This window comes from Thunnus thynnus, chromosome 11, assembly GCF_963924715.1.
Source record: "Thunnus thynnus chromosome 11, fThuThy2.1, whole genome shotgun sequence".
NCBI lineage: Eukaryota > Metazoa > Chordata > Actinopteri > Scombriformes > Scombridae > Thunnus > Thunnus thynnus.
The window spans coordinates 1,828,569-1,846,236 of NC_089527.1; the positions used below are offsets into that span (position 1 = coordinate 1,828,569).

General features: G+C 39.9%; 1 protein-coding gene across 2 annotated transcripts; it reads right to left on the minus strand.

Moving 5' to 3' along the window:
* Positions 1-4,516: 4,516 nt before the first annotated feature.
* Positions 4,517-16,188, minus strand: ube2g2 (ubiquitin-conjugating enzyme E2G 2 (UBC7 homolog, yeast)). Of its 2 annotated transcripts, none has more exons than XM_067602771.1 (6): positions 16,008-16,188; positions 14,943-14,978; positions 14,256-14,301; positions 8,471-8,589; positions 6,506-6,646; positions 4,517-6,395 (listed from the first exon to the last, which is right to left on the minus strand). In XM_067602771.1, exons 1-6 carry the CDS (start codon positions 16,048-16,050, stop codon positions 6,283-6,285), a joined length of 498 nt encoding a protein of 165 aa, XP_067458872.1. In that variant the 5' UTR covers positions 16,051-16,188; the 3' UTR covers positions 4,517-6,282. The 2 variants fall into 2 exon arrangements, with proteins under 2 accessions (XP_067458872.1, XP_067458873.1); XM_067602772.1 differs by lacking the exon at positions 16,008-16,188 and adding an exon at positions 15,269-15,287.
* Positions 16,189-17,668: the final 1,480 nt, after the last annotated feature.

Here is a 17,668-nt window from a genome sequence, read left to right on the forward strand (position 1 = left end):
GTGAGGACTGTGAATCAGTCAGTGTTGTAGTCGAGTCACTAAGTCTCAAATCCGAGTCGAGTCTCGAGTCCCTCGAGTCTGATTGAGTCTGAGTCCAAGTCTGAGTCACCAAAGAAGAGTCAAGTGCGAGTCGAGTCTGAATCGAGTCCCCGTTACCTGAGTCCAAGTCATTAAGGTTCAGTCTGAGTCGAGTTCCAGGATCCTCTCTGACACGGTCAAAGAACCAACATACACATAAAAAGGTCTAATGTTACATTAAATGACACAGCTGTGATTTCATGTTAATATTAATGATGCTTCGATTGCAATTTCCTTGGATTTTTGGCGATTCTGATTTTCTTTATAAGATTCAAATACGATTTTTTTTGGACTTTAAGGTACAAATTGCAGCTTTGTGTCTTTTTCACTCACGCTAAAGAACTTCCGTACCAACAATGAGTGTGTGGCTGTAGTGTCTGTGCCGCAGCATGATGTGAACCATAGTGTGGTTTTGTGAAAATTTGACCTCTAAAATATTACTTCTTCATCAATTAACAAGTTCGAGTCCTCGTCTTCAACTTCCGAGTCCGAATGCAGTCAGTGCTCGAGTCCGAGTCCGAGTCCTGAAAATCAGGACATCACTGGAACCATCTGCAGGTCTGTTGACCCGTAAACACACCGTTACTGTAGCTGAGTATACTGAAGAGAAACACAGACAAGTTTTAATAAATCCTGCTGAGACACACAGCAGTCAAACATTTACAGGGTTTATCTTTATTTTTACTATTTTCTACATTGTAGAACAAAACTGAAGACATCAGAACTATAAAATAACACATACGGAACCGAGAAGTAAACAGAAACGTGTTAAACAAACTAAGATGTTTCCTCAAAGTAGCCGCTGTTGGCCTTGATGACACTGTTGGTGATATACAGGAGTTAAAGTGATCCAGAACGATCCAGAACACCTTCAATTAATAAGTAAATAAATCTGATTAGCATTTCATACATAATAATGTCGATCAAGTTCATTTTTCATAACAAATCAAGTAAAAACAAAGAAAAAGCCTTGAATGAGAAGATGAGACTCTGTAATGATCTTAATGTTGATTCAGCAACAACGTTTCTACTCAGTTTGTGGTTTTTAATGTTCAGACTGACTTTGTCTTCAAAAACAAACAAATCCTTCAGTTTTATCTTTGTTTAGTTGACAACTCTCCAGAGTTGTTTAGTGTGTTTACTCATATAAAACCACAGTGTTTGTTATAAAGTTGATTCTATTTAAACCAACATTTCATCATTTCCTTCCTTCTTGTTGTTGCAGAGCTTTAAACGTCCCTCCAGCTCCTAAACACTGAGGATGGTTAATAAAATGATCAGAGTCTTTGCAGCTCAGGGTGAAGGTTTGGTGGACTGTTTTTCTGAGGAGCAGAAACATCAGACGGCTCTCGGAGGGAGTGTCTCTGCCTGCTGGACTGGATCCAGGTTTAGATTACATCTGGATTATTTGGGCTTTAGCTGCTCTCTGCTGGATTCACAAACATCAGAGCTGATCCAGCTTTTCATGTCTGAGTAAACACATCACAGTGCTGACGGTAACTTTTTAAACCTTTAATTTGATCTTTTTTTTTTTTGTTGTTGTTTTTAAAATGTTTCTTAAATGTTGAAGTCTGGATTTTGTGCTTTATGAAGGGATCTTCTACTGGTCAGTATGAACAGGAAGAAAAACAGGTTTAATGTTCATTCAGGCTCCTGACTGTTGTTTTAAGACTGAAACTGAACAAACATGGACGCCTCAGAACAACCAACATCAATGTCATTAAGCTCAGATTTAACGGACACCATGTTGTTTTGTCAGTGCAGCGTTTTAAACCCTCTCAGTTAAAAACCTTTAACATGAGATCAAAAGTCCATCTGAGTTTTACAGTTTTTAATCGACTTTATTCTTCATATTTTAAGTGAACTTTTAGCTCCAGCTGTAGAATCATAATCAGAATATTTCCACACAAATGTAAGTAAGTGTCTTTTATTATAGTTTCCCTCTATCATCACACACACACACACCTGCTGAGTGTGACAGAACGCAGCTGTTTGGAGGATTTTCCTTCAGAAACACTTTGTGAGATCTTATCAGCTGTCACACTAACTGCTGTTTGGATGTTTTTTACCTGCAGGAGAAACTTTGGTGTTTAGTTTCAGTCTCGGTTCACATTCAGATCAACACACATTAATGTTCATGTCAGTGTTTGTGTTTATTATTAACACAAACTGAGAACATCTTCAGTCAGTTGGTTTGATCCGACAGTTTACTTTGTTGAGGAGTTTTTGTTGTGATCTTGACTCTGATGTTCAGCCTGCAGTGTTTTGGACATAAAACACAATCAGATGTTAATTAGTTTTTCACACAAAGCTTCCTGTAATCAGTCTGAACGATATGTTGTAAACTCATCAGCATCAGTTTGCTGCCTGAAGATGTTTCATGACTTTGTTTAAATGACATCTTTGTGACTGAAGACACAAACAGATGCTGCACGCTGTCAATCAACATCCTCACACTGCTAATTAGTTGAATAGTTTATTAGCATTAGCGACCTCTAATCAATAAGAGACAGATTAACTATTCTGTAGCGTTAACGTTACCAACACAGCAGTGGAAGACAGAATAAATGTAATATAACATGTATAATAAAACATATGAATAATAATATATAATGTACTTAGTTAACATAAACCATCCTGTGACATCACAAGTCATTGATGAGCTGTAAGTTGTGATCTGAGTGTTTCTACTCGTCATACTTTGACTTTAATCCAGTTTAAACTGTTTTGGATGAGAAACTCATTTATCTTTGTATAATCTTTATTTACAAAATAAACACAAGACAAAACTGAGACTACGCCTTCCACTCACCATTACTGCAGCTAATGTCTTTAAACCCCCCCCCCCCCCACACACACACACACACACACAGCAGTAATAACAGTGTGACAGTAACTGATGGAGGTGTTTCAGAAGCAGGTCCAGACAGGAACACACCTGACGTCACCTGACTCGCTCACCTTCTCATCTCCCTGCTTTTCTAGCTCATCGTGTTCGTTTCTCTGAGGTCAGTCCCGGCGCTCGGTCTGCTGCAGCGGGTCACATGACCTCAACCAGGTCTCAGGTATAAAAAATCCACTCAGATATTAGGTTTTGATTCTACAAGACAGGACCTGAACATCAGCTAAAACAACAGTCGCCTTAAAAAAGTAATATAAAGCCTTTTGATGACGTCACTGATGATGTCACTTGAGTCAGCGCCGGTTGGGTAGTTTGAAGAGTCAGAGTCTGCTGGAGGCTAGCAGCTCCGGGCTACATTAGCTGCTACTGCATTGTGGGTAATGTAGGCTCCAGGTTTTGACAAAGAAAAAGAATATGAGGAATAAAAACATCTCTGCTTCTGTTTTCATCCAACCGATGTCTTTTAAAAGAAAGAGTACTGGGCCCAGTACAGAACCCTGAGGAACCCCACCTGTATTCACCATAACTAACATAAAAAGACTCGTCTACCAGGTAGAGCCAGAGCTTTGCCACTGACACCTGCCCACTAAAGCATGTTAGCAGAATAGTCTTCAGATGTTTATGATCTTCTCCATAATGCAGCAGCATCAGGGAGGCGTCTGATCGTCTGCAGCCGGACTCATAAAGAACCTCAACATCATGGAGTCAGTCTGGGATTAACATGAAGAGACAGAAGCAGCAGAAGAAGAACTGCGGCAACTTCTCCAAGATGCAGGAACAACCGACCTGCTGAGTTCCTGAAACACTGATCGATACTTTATTAATCCTAAAGGAAACAGTTACAGCAGCCACTGAACAGACGTCACAATACAAACACAATGACAAACAAATACATATAAGACTAAATGACATACAGTAACCACCAACTATAATACTTACTGGTAGAAGAGTACTTTTTTCACTACTAATTAATTAGCTCTGGGCTACATTAGCTGCCACTGCATTGTGGGTAATGTAGGCTCCAGGTTTTGACAAAGAAAAAGATGGAAGAGTACTGGGCCCAGCACAGAGCCCTGAGGAACCCCACCTGTATTCACCATACCTCATATAGGACATATACATATAAAACTAAATTATATACAATAACCACCAACTATAATACTTAATGGTAGAAGAGTACTTTTTTCACTACTAATTAATATACTATTTACTGAGTTTACACTGTTCAGTGATGTTAATATGTTGCTATAATAATAATAATAATAATAATAAGTGTGCAGGTGAACTGCTGCTGTTTTAAAGGCAAAGCTGCTCACAGCAAATATTGATTTCCTTTACATTTCTGCTGTTTATTCAACTTGAACTGATCAATACACACTATTGATGTAATTATTTCTGAAAGCATCCTCCCTTTACTCTCACCGCCTAAAACATTTGCACAGTGCTGAATATATATTATATTTATATAGATCAATTATATAAAGTAACACATGAACTGACGAGGTTCAAATCAGACCACCACACTCGTTCTTCTTCTCTGTGTATTTTAATGAACAACTTCTTCTTTTTTTTTTTTTTTTTTCTCAATCAACAGACAAATTAAAAGAAACTCTTCACACTAAAACTTCACTCTGCATCGTCAGCTGGAGCCGCTCCTCCACTTTCAGTCCAGGCGGAGCTTCATGTGTCAGAGTGCAGGAGCACGAAGGTAAAAAAAAAAAACCTCCTGCAGGAAGATAAAGTGCATAAAGTCCAACTGAGAGAAGCCGAGACGATGAAGGAACCAAACGTCACGGAGAATGAAAGAGCTGTGAAACATCGTCAGGTCAGCAGGAGACAGCAGAGAAACAAGCTAACGACATAGAAGCAGCGGTGGAAAGTTACTAAGTACTTTTACTCAATTACTAGACTTAAGTACAGTTTAGAGGTACTTGTACTTTACTTGAGTATTTCCATGTGATGCTACTTTCTACATTTCAGAGGAAAATATTGTACTTTCTACTCCACTACATTTATTTGACAGCTTTAGTTACTTTTCAGATGAAGATTTGACACAATGGATAATATAACAAGCTTTTAAAATACAACACATTGTTAAAGATGAAACCAGTGGTTTCCAACCTTTTTGGCTTTTGACGTCTTACAAAAAGCAGTGTGTAGTCGGGGTCACATTTCACATGTCTATGAGTTGTTAACAGCTCCACCAAATAGTGATTTTTCCCTCTAAACTTCTCACATGCTTTCATTTCAATAAATGTTCAAATGATCCAATATTTCAGCAAAAATCAAAGATTAGAGAAAAAGTCCAAAAACTGAAAACAGATTTGTGTATCAGAACTTTGTTTTTTCTTCTTTCCTCTCCCATTAATCATCTCACCACCCCTCAGATTTATCTGCTGACCCTTTGGAGGGGCCCGACCCCTAGGTTGGGAACCACTGGACTAAACTAGCTAACTGTATATAAAGCAGTGTAAACTAGCTCCACCTCCAGCAGCTACAACAGTAACATGCTGCTCTAACACTGATGCTTCACTATTAATAATCTAATGATGTCATATATAATAATATATCAGTCAGAGGGACCAAACCACTACTTTTACTGCAATACTTTAACTACATCAAGCTCATAATACTTATGTACTTTTACTGCAATACTTTAACTACATCAAGCTCATAATACTTATGTACTTTTACTGCAATAGGATTTTTACTTGTAATGGAGTATTTTTCATTGTTGTAGTAGTACTTGTAGTTAAGTAAAGACTCTGAGTTCTTCCACCGCTGCTTATAGGCGTATTTGTGAACTAATAGACTATATTTGTTTACATTGAGTCAATTAAAAGTCGTGTGAATCAGCTGTTAGCGGCTCCTTTAATCAATATACAGACAACTATCTCTGGATTACTTGTAAAATGTGATGATTCTCAGGCAGAGTTCTGCATGTCGGAACGTCCCGCTGAAACGGTGAGAAACGGTCCGCGATGATGTCACATGACCCTTCCTCTCCGCTGACGTCTCATTAGATGTGATTAGAAGAAACATTTAAGATGGAAAACAGACTGAAATGAATCCTGCTGCTGTGTGTTTGTCCTCCAGTCGCCCGTCCATCAGTTTATTGATCTGTCCGTCTCTCACTCTCTGCGTGTGTGTGCGTGCGTGTGTGTGCGTGCGTGTATGCGTGTGTGTTTCCATGGTGATGAGAAATAGTCATTAACGTTGCTTGATTTTGTTCTCCGAGTGTCCGTCTGCTGATGAAAAAGGGAACAGAGGGAGAGAGGACGAGCGTTTCTGACGTTTCTCCTCTAGAGGCCGAGCGACTTGCGTACGATCTTCTGGGCGAGTTTGTAGAACTGCTCTCTGTCCTCCCGCCACATCTTAGAGGCGTCGACGTTCGCTCCGCTTTCATCGTTCGGCTCTGACGAGAGAGAGAGAGAGAGAGAGAGAGAGAGCGGCAGCCGTTATCAGATCTGATCGCTGTGATGTAATGGATGATGTAATGAGACGGCGGCGGCGGCGGCGGCGTACCTGCTAACATGCTGACCACAGACAGCAGGATCTTCTCCACACTCTGGACCGGACTCCACCTCTCCGCGCTGCTCTCGTATCCCATCGGATCGTCGCCCGGAGCGTGAAGGATGGAGATACACACCCGCCCGTCCGGGTAGACTGCAGGACCACCACAGACAGTTTAGAGAAGACAACATTAATAATTCATCACACTGCAACTCAATGCTGATTCTTTATTTGATTATATTGATTCAACTCAACTTGATGTGATAGTTTGACTCAGTCTGAGGGAGGGAACGGGGTCAGCGGTATAAGTGTGTGCGTGTGTGTGCGTGTCTCAGCTGAGATTATCAGATGAACGTAGCTCAGCTGCCGTCAAACACCGGAGTGTGTGTCTGATTTGTGTTTCCTGTTGGCTTCCTGTCATGCAGGCACTTCATGCTCTCTGACAGCTGCAGGTGTGACAGGAGGGAGGTCGGAGATGCTTTTCATTACAAAACAGCCTCGTGTTCACGTCTCCTCGAGAGGAGAATAATAATAAATCAGCAGCAGCTCACGTCGTCTCAGATCCACCGACTCACTTTTCAGCTTTTTATGTTTTTATCTAGAATCTGTTGTTACGACTCTGCTGTCGTTTCCTCGTTATGTTTAATCTCACGGCATCGCAGTGATTAAGATCACGATGCTGTTATATCACCGACGACTGTTTTACAGTTTATTTTACTTCTTTTTAGTGTCGACATAAAGTTTATTTTTATGATTATATAGAGCCGAAGCCTCCAGAAGTAAGAAAACTTCGTTAAAATCAACGTGTGACTCTGATAAGTGATACGAGTTTTATGAAAAACCATCTAATATCGTTGTTTATTCAATACTCATGTTTTTTAGCAGCCTGTAACAAACATCGCTTCCCATGAGTCCTAGAGGTTTGCGGGCTGAAACGTCACGGTTCGACAGAGGAGACGAGGGACGGCGGCGAGTTCAGACACGTCTGTAATAACAGCAGCGCAGAGAGAAGCTTTTACTCAGCTCAGATTACAGCTGCAAACAGCAACAACGACTGCAGCACCAAACACAGAGGAGCTTTCTGGAGAGGACCTGTACTGCTGTAGTTTGTTTCTGCTGCGGTGGAGCCGACGGTCTGACTCCAAGAACACGATTCATGTTTTCACAAAGAGCGAAATGAAAGAAACTACCAATGAGAGACTGTTGAGATACAGAAGCTAGACAGGAAGTGATGTCAAGACACTACAGGTGAAGTGATTCCTCACCTGTTTAAAATGACTTTGTGATCTTTTAAAGTCTATTTTCTTAAATTCCGACAAAACACGTGTGTTGAAAATAACAAATCTGCTTGATGTGAAGGCTGAAATGTCTCTAAACAAACACACCTGGTTCACCTGCATGAAATAGAAGTGCATCTGTAATTAAAGCTTTTCGTTATATAAGCGAAGACTCCTGAGACGCTCTCTGTTTTCTTCTTCACAGGTTTTATCTTCCTCTGCTGCTGGTTGTTGATGGAGGATCAGACGATACAGTTACAGCAGGAAGTTCAGCTGAGGGCTATGCTGGTGTGTGTGTGTGTGTGTGTGTGTGTGTGTGTGTGTGTGTGTGTGTGTGTCGTCTCCTGTATTCTATCTTCAAAGTGAGGACATTGTTGGTTTGTTCACTTTAGGAACAAACCTTTTAAAGGGTAGTTTGAGGGTTCAGGCTATCGGTGAGGAGTACAAACATGTGTCATGATGAAGGGTCAGCGGCGAGCATCCCGTCCTCTAATCAGTACGGAGCGTGCTCAGACCGTCTCCCTGCTATGACATCACCGCCCAGACTGCAGTCCACTAATCACGGCGCTAATGACGGCGTGTTCTGACGGGTCAAATGACGGGTTTATAGTCAAACTCAGCGTCAGCAGGTTTCAGCTGTTTCAGACGGTCACGTGACCGGTCGGGTCAGATTATCTGGGACTGTGAGCTGCGGACTTACTGTTGGGGTGAAACATGTCGCAGGTGAACCTCATCTTGGGAGGACTGAGAGGATAATCAGACGGGAAACTGAGGACGGCTGGAAACACTCCACCTTCAAAACAGGTGTCCTGAGGACCCCTGAGACACAGAGAGAGAGACAGTGTTAGCTGCTTTAATGTGGCACCACAGCTTCGTTTACACCACAACAGAACCTGAAGAACAGGGAAAGACAGATGAGCTGAACGATGAGAAAACAAGACAAATCACGTCAAATCTGTCAAAAATCAAGAACATTTTAATAGATCCTGTGAGTGTTTTGAAAAGTGGAATAAAAATGAGTTTAAATCAGATGAAGAGCTAAATATTTTTACTCTTATTTTTATACAACTTGTGCCTCCTTTCACTTCTCAGTGAATCATTTAAAAACAGAGAAGTACTGAAGTCCTTTAGGTGTGTTAAGACTGAATGCAACTCGTTTCAAGGTGGCACAAAAGCACATTCAGTCAATGTAAAGACCCAAACGTAGCCCAAATTCACCCTGAGCAGCGCAAACTGGGGCAAAGACACGTTTATCGAAGTAGAAAAAAGTTTATTTGAGGCAAACAGACACTGAAATACTTCAAGTAGGAGGTGCTACAGATCATTGAGGAGGTTCTAAAGGTCATTTAGAGGGTACATATGATCACTGAGGATACAGAGGGGGTAATGGGGTTGCTTTGGGAGGTTCTAGTGGTCACTGAGGAAGTTCTAGGGATCCTGCAAGAGGTTCTGGTGATCACTGGTGAGGTTCTTTAGGTCACAGATGATGTTCTCTAGTGGTCTCGTAGGCAGCTGTAATGGTACTTTAGGTGGTTAAAGCAGTGACTGCGATGTGTTTCAAGTGCTTCTTTAAGAGGTTCTGGTGGTAACCGAGGGGGTCATCCTGTAAGTGGTCCCAGTGGTCATTGAGGCGGGTCTTTTCTGTTGTTCTCAGGGTTCTTTAAAAGATTCTAATGGGCTTATAGGATATTTTTTGAGGTCCTTAGGTAGTTGACAACCTGTGGTAGATTATGGAGTTCTCCACCACCAATGTTCCTTCAGGGAGGATCCGGGAGGTTCTAAGAGTAATATAAGTGGTTCTAGTGGTCCTTGTGGAGGTTGTAGGAGGTCTTAGCAGTCCTTTAGGCAATTCTAGCTGTTCTTGAAGAGATTCTAGCTGTCCTTCTGAAAGTTCTCAGGTTCCTTTAAATGGTTCTAGCAGTCCTTTATGGGATTCCTTTAGGATATTCTACCAGTCCTTTAAGAGGTTCTAGTGGTTCTTTAAGTGGCTGAATACCAACAGAAGATTTTAGAACAACCTTGTTATTCAAGCACTCACAGCACTGAAGCTGTTCGGGGTAGAACAACAGTCGACTGACACACAACCCTTTATCTACATCTCTGGTTCAAACAGAACTCTAAACACATTCTGAAATCAAAATTTCTCATTTCTTTCTCAAATTTTGTGTAAATTTCTGGGTTTTGCTTGTCTACTCTTTGTCTGCACACTGGTCTCTGTTGAAAAACCGGTTTTGATATAAGTGAGACAACCTGTTTCAATAATTAAATTTATAAAGTAGGAAACAACAAGTAGAACATCACTGATGTCGTACTGCATCATGAGCTCTGATCACAGCTGCAGGAATCAAAGCGTTTAGAAGCATCATTAAAGTGTCGGTAAAAAGTGTTTTATCATTGAGTGTCACGCAGCGGTTTGGTGATTGATTATCAGTGTTCAGGTGGATGTTTGAATATCTGAATCTATCAGTTATCTGGACTCACAGTCTGTCTTCCTTCCTGTTGAAACTGATCTGATCTGATCATCTCCGACTCTGCTTCACCTCCTCCACCATCAGTTACACTGACCGCAGAATGAAATAACCACACACACACACACTCTGATTGGTTATCTGCACTGCCAATCAGAGGAGGGTCTACGTATTTCTGAGGCAGGTGAGGCGGGTGTTTTATCAGTCTGTCGGGAAAACAACAAACTGATGACATCAAAACCAGAATGCAGAGTTCACTGAGAGTCTGATAGAGGCTGTAGTGTTCACCTCAGCACTGAAACAGTTTAGTTTGTCAGGAGGTTACTTTGGTCACAGAGGAGGTTCTAGTGGTTCCTGAAGTTGTTTTAATGGTCCTTTAGATGGTTCCAGCACTCCTTTAAATGGTTCTTGTGATCATAAAGGAGGAGCAAAAAAGGTGTTTTAGGGGATTATAGTGATCTTTGAGAACATTCTTTGGGAGGTTCTAGTGTCCCTTTACAAGGTTGTAGGGGTATTTTATAATTATCTCTGAGGAGTTTAGAGTTTTCTTTAAGAGGTACTCGTGGTAACTAATGAAGTTTTCATGTTATGTGGTTCGTACAGGAGGTGGAGGTGGTCATTAGGGAGGTTCTAGGTGTCGGTGAGAAGATTCTAATGGACCTTTAGGTGGTTGGACATCTATGAGACATTTTAGAACAACCTGTTAGACAGCGCACTCAATCACCGTCATCCTTAAGGTGGTGCTAGTGGTCATTGGGGTGGTTCTAGGGATTTTAATAGACTTTAGGATTCCTTTAGGTGGTTCTAGTGATCATTGAGGAAGTTGCAGCAGCCCTTTAGGTGGTTATAATTATCACTGAGGAAGTTGTAGTGGTTTAAGAGGCACTAGTGGTAACCGAGGAGGTAAATCTGTATGTGGTTCTTGTGGTACTTTATGAGGTGTTGGTTGTCATTGGAGAGGTTCTAGGTGTCTTTTAGGTGGTTCTAGGGATTTTAGTAGACTTCAGGGTTCCTTTAGGTGGTTCTAATGATCACTGAGGAGGATGGGGGTCCTTGAGGAGGTTCTAGCGTACCTTATGGTGGTTATTCTTGTCACTGATTCTAGTAGCTCTTTAAGAGGTACTAGTGCTAACCAAAGTAATCCTGTTAGTGGTTCTAGTGAGTGAGTTGTTCTAGTGGTCGGTGTGGAGGTTCTAGTTGTCCATTAGAAGATTCTAGTGGGCCTTTAGGTGGCTGGGCATCTATGAGACATTTCAGAACAACCTATTAGTACAGCACTCACCACCACAACCATCCTTTAGGAGGAGCAGCACTTCTTCTCCAAACTGTAATTAATTGTTAATTTAATTTTCTGCTGTCAGCTTCTTCAATTTGAGGATTTTCGGCTTTTCTGTTTAACATCTTTATAGGAACACAGCTAATGATTATCTTCATTATTGATTAACCTGACGATTATTTTCTTGATTAATATTTATTAATCAAGAAATAAAAAAATAATACTATTAAAAGTCAGTAGAGTGAAAACCACTGGTTATCATACGGTAGAAAGAAAGAAAAACATCAGATCTTCATATCCGAGATGAAGTAAACCAATAAAATGTTTTCATCTGTTTCAAGCAAAAGTGACTAAACCGATTGAATCGCTTCAGAAAATACTTAATACTATAATTGATTTCTGTTGACCAACTAATTGCTTACTCAATTGTTACAGCTCTTTATCATGATTAACTGAATATGTTTGGGTTTTGGACTGTTGGTGGGACAGAACAGGAAAGCCCTGCAGCAGGGGAGCGAGTGCTTGAGAGCAGTTACACCTGAGGACTGTCCCAGGTAATGATGGGATGTGGTGACAGTGATGTCATCGGGCGGGCAGCGGCAGCAGGAATGTGGACCGTTTGAATCTGAATGAGCTGCAGGTTAAATTGAAGGGCAGACCGAAGCTGCTGGCACGCTAACGACAACAACAACAAGAGGCTCAATTACAACTAATGATGATGACACCCAGCTGCTGCCTTCACTGACATCACGTTCACGGCAGCTTCGAGTCTCACATGAGACAGACTCGTCCAAACCAAAGCGGATGTACAACCAAACATATAAGACAAACTGGATATCAGAAATACAGAAAACTGCGCGATCAGTCAATGAGAAGAACATTAATGGATATTTTGATAATCCAATAATCATTTCACTCCAAACAAAAGGTTTTTATTTATAACCTGGACACTCTGTTATTGTGGATAAACCAGTATCGGCATACATATCAGCTGATAAAGACCAAGAAATGTCAGGACAGAAATGGAAAATTCTCTGTTACAGTTTGTCCAGCAGAGAGCACTGACGAGTTGATGTTTACACTGGAAAATGATGCTTACTCTGCATCTCCGGCCTTTATAAATTTGGCTGAAATACAATGACATTTGATGAGGAAGTAGTAAAATTATTCTGTATACTGTTGCTGTAAGCCTGTTAGTTCAGAGAGGGATTTAAAACTGCATGTGACTGAAGAAAATGTTAAAATAATCTGAGAGTTTTGCACATTATTCTGGAGGAAGATCGGACTCACAACGGTCACATCTTTGTTTCATAACATTAGAAACTAAATCTCTTCACATTCGGCTTCACTGTGGATATTTTATCCAGAGTGTTTGGTTGGATTCATAATTAGACTGACTTTGTTTAAAGCTCTTGAACGGCTGCTTGTGTTTAACACTTAAGAAACGTCAGGAAGTCGCCACAGAAATGGAAACAGTTTGTTTCTTCTTCACTGGTTTTCTGTCCTCCGCACATGCCCAGTAGGAGGAGAATTACTTGATTTGGCAATTTAGTCGTCTTAAGATCGTCATAATCTGAGTATCTCTGGATTTAGGACGGCTCAGACAGACAGATCGGACAAAACAAGACATTTGAAGACATGACTGTGGTTTTTAAGAGATTATAAACAGACAATTTTTACTATTTTCTGACATTTTAATTGAGAAAATAATCAGCAGATTAATGGATAATGTTGCAGCCCAATACATCTCAACTACAGCAGAAACTACAGTTAAGCTGAATCACATCTGTACGGCTGCAACTAACAATTATTATGATATTATACAACATTTTCATCAATGATTATTTCCTCCATTGATTGTTTTGTCTGTATAAAGGCAGAAAAGGCTCATTACATCACTCTCAGAGTCAAAGGTGACGTCTTCAAAATGTCTGATCAACGTCCAAAACTCAAAGATATCCAGTTTATCATCACGTATGACAAGACCAAGAACTTTGGCTTCTTTTGTTTAATTTAAAATGTAGAAAATGTGTTTATGTTTGTCAGAGTTGTGTTTGGACTCAGGACTGTATCAGGACCAGCATGTGACCTGAGCTCAGAGGACGTTAAAGGATCTGAACTTGTTCTCCTGCTGAGTCACTGGTTTGTTCAGACGGAGCTCAGCTGTTAGTTTGGCAGCAGTGACACCTGCTGGTCACACTGACAATAACACACTAACCGGCCAAAAGTATGTGGACACTCAGTGTCTGGTTTACTATGTACACTGAACTAAAGCTGGAGACAAACCTGAATAACTGGAGATTGTTTCCTACTGGCAGAAACCTTCTGACTGAGTGATCACACTGAACCACTGCTCTGTAACATCTGGAGTTCTGCAGGTGGACGACCTGCAAATCCTGCCAGAACGCCCTTTATCTTGTCCCAAAACAAATATGGAGACAACCAGCTGCTTGTATTATTCACATGCAGAGCAGTTTGTGTTGACAAGGTGAAGAAAGAAAGAAAAAGCTTTATAATGTTTATAATGACGACATTTTTTCATTATAAAAAACAAACAGACGTTCGTATCTGAAAGAGTCAATAACCTGCACTAAAGCAGGTTTGGGTTTACAGACTTGTTGCTATGACAACAGTTCCAGATTAATTTTTAGACGGCTTTGAAAAAACCCAAAAATCCAGACTCATGTAAATTGTCAATAACAGATTAATCCAGATTATAAAGAACGGAGCTGTGTACTCACATGATGAGAGCCTCCCATTCAAAGAAGTTCTCCTCGTTGGCCGGACCTGCACAAAGTGAACAACACAATAGAGGAGCACTCATAACAACAACAACAACAACAAAAATAATATTAATAAATCAATGAAATGAGACAAAAATATTCAAAATAAATTAAAAATTATATAATTATCAGAATAAAAAATATTTAAAATAAGGAAAGACATGAGAAAGGGGCGATTAATTTGACCTCAGGGGGTTTCATCAAATATGTTTCTGTTATATTCTTTATTTTTATTGTTTGTAAGAGCGAGAGAGTGAAGCTTTGAGCTAAACACAATTAAAGAAACAAGGTTAGGACACTAAAACTGTGTTTGTGAATAAAGAATTTTCCTGATAAAGTAAAAAAGTTATTAAACCTATGAGTAACATCAGTTTTACTGAAAACATCTGTATCAGTTTCACACAGAGGATAAACATACAGATGTTATTATCTGGAAATTAAAGACATTTCTGGAGTGATTTTTTTTTTTTTTGTCAAATTTTTCTCATTTTCAGGTGATTACACACTAATTAAAACATACTTATGAATATTATATTCCATTTCTGTCGAGTCATTTCCCTTAGACACTGGTCCTTCAGGTAAAGTACTCCAGTAAATGTATTTAAGTTATTTTCCACCACAAACACGTGACTCAAAATGTCTCACCTGCAACGATCCCCTCAGGTGGGTTCAGAGTCAGCTCTGTAACACACACACACACACACACACACACAGGTTAGCATGTTGTCACACTCACTGTAAATCTTTCTGAATGAAATAATAATAAATAATGTTAAATTACACCATAAACATGACTAAATGTTTGTGCTAACATGCTAACAGTAACACTGACAAGCTAGCATCACAACAACATCAATCCTGAGCACATTTTCGTCTCATTAAAGTTAAACTAACTCAGAACTGTGTAAACTGGCCTGAATATTAATATAATCCTGATAGAGACACCAAACTCCATCTGAAAAACTACTTACTTTATATTTTCAGACAGTAACTAACAGTCAACAGTCGCTGTTCTGCACTAACGGGGCTGTCTGATATTCATCTGGATTAATACAGAGATATATGAATCTCAGTTTCAGAGCAGGTCGTCTGTTATTTCAGTTACATCATTAAAGGGGAAGTTAATCAAACATTAATACTGTTTTTTCACCACTGACTCTGGTGAGAAACAGTTAAAACGTCACAGCTGAAGTTTTAAAGCTGTTTAAACAGTTTCTGATGTGTCAAATTTTGCTTATGAAAACAAAAAAGGGCGACTTGACTGCTTTTTCTCTTCCAGACCTCATTAAAACACTGTAAGTAGACCTGTCCAACCGTAATAATAATAATAATAATAATAATCTAGTCAGATTTGGAGATTATAATCGTGGTTTTTGATCTGGATGGAAGTAGTTAAATCGCCTTGTAAACGGTGAAAAAACGGACAATCAGCCGTTAAATATCAGTGTTTATGAAGCTGATTCAGCGTCGTGCCGCAGACACACGGACGTTATAAACTGATATTTCATCACATTGAAGGCGGCTGAGTGAGAAAACTCCGCCGACTGACCGTCTCGCGTTTCCACAAGTCCTAAATGGATCAAATTAAACACTAAATAAGCAGATTCTTAAACGGAGTTTGGTGTAAGCAGTTTACGGGACTGTTAGCTTAGCCTGAATGCTAACGCTACAAGTGCTCCGATTGGCTGCCGGCGGTGTGACGACACTCACGTTTATACTCCGCCATGAGTCTCTTCAGCGCGGTGCCGGCCATCGCGAGCCAACGGAGAACCACCGGAGAACCACCGCAGAACTACCGGAGAACAAAGACGAGCTCCGAGTTTTCACTTTTTAACTCCGCAACGACTCTGTTGCCACAGCTGATCCAGTGCGCATGCTCAGACCGGGGTTTCCTGTTTCAGTGTACGTGTGTGTGTTTGCTCACAGCGCCTCCTGCTGGCGGAACAACGGCTCCAGTTTATTTACCGGGCACATTAAAAACAACAAACAAACATGTCACATACCGTTAAATAATTAAAACAATACAAAATAAATTGATAAGTAAACTGAAACAGGCAAAGTTAACAATTTTATTATGTTATAAAAAACTTAAGGTGGATCTTTAGCTGGATTTAAAAGTGGTGATAGACGGGGAGACCTTCTGGAGCAGCGATGGGAAAAGCTCAGTAAATATGGAAGCACATTGCATTCAAAAAATGAAAAAAAGAATCAGAGTCCTTATCTCATAATTATCACTTACTTAAAACTACAAGAAAAGATCTTGTAATTATGAGATAGTAAGCCATAATTTCCGTTCCACAGTCTGGGAGCAGCGATGGGAATAGCTTTTGATTTTAACTGGCAAGGTGGAGCAGAGAGAAGTAACTGATGGGAGGATCTCAGGGGTCTGGATGTAGAATATGGACTGAGGCTGGTGTCTAACCATCCAGAGCTGAAACCAGTGGAGGGAGGCCAGTACTGGGGTGATGTCATGTCTTTTGCAGATGAGAAATGGAGAACTGACAGACTCCCACATAAAAGGAGCTGCAGTAATTGAGATGTGAGGTGATAAACTCATGTAAAACCGCCTCCAGATCACCAGAAGAAAGAAAAGGTTTTATTTTTGCCATCAGCCTCAAAGTTTCAAAGATGAAACCTGAATTTCACCTGAGATCTCAGACAGTTGCAACATCAGAACGCACATTTTCCAGACTGATGATGAGGACTTCTGTAACGACGTAAAAGAGACTGATGATGCTGAATAAAGTACCATATTAAGGAGTTTTTATAACCAAATACAGTCACATTACAGATGTGTCCAATGTGTAAGAACATGTATATAAACCTGGTTACAAAGTAATTTATCCCTGTAATTTAATAACTCAAATTAATGAATCATGAATCTCAATTTTATTTGGAAAACAAAAAAAAACTGAATCATTTAAAATCTTTCTTCATGTGTCGTATACATGAACCAGACCAGCTGTGGAAAAAGTATTCAGGTCCTTTACTGCAGTAAAAGTACATAAGTATTATGAGCTTGATGTAGTTAAAGTATTGCAGTAAAAGTACATAAGTATTATGAGCTTGATGTAGTTAAAGTATTGCAGTAAAAGTACATAAGTATTATGAGCTTGATGTAGTTAAAGTATTGCAGTAAAAGTACATAAGTATTATGAGCTTGATGTAGTTAAAGTATTGCAGTAAAAGTACATAAGTATTATGAGCTTGATGTAGTTAAAGTATTGCAGTAAAAGTACATAAGTATTATGAGCTTGATGTAGTTAAAGTATTGCAGTAAAAGTACATAAGTATTATGAGCTTGATGTAGTTAAAGTATTGCAGTAAAAGTACATAAGTATTATGAGCTTGATGTAGTTAAAGTATTGCAG

What these genes read in the sequence shown, in the direction of transcription:
- ube2g2 (XM_067602771.1), bottom strand. Translation starts at nt 16,050, where the DNA reads ATGGCCGGCACCGCGCTGAAGAGACTCATGGCGGAGTATAAAC. An exon ending in ACCTGAGGGGATCGTTGCAG is followed by an intron (nt 14,302 to 14,942) that starts GTGAGACATTTT and finishes CACTTTGTGCAG; the next exon opens with GTCCGGCCAACGAGGAGAAC. An exon ending in TGTGGTCAGCATGTTAGCAG is followed by an intron (nt 6,396 to 6,505) that starts GTACGCCGCCGC and finishes CTCTCTCGTCAG; the next exon opens with AGCCGAACGATGAAAGCGGA.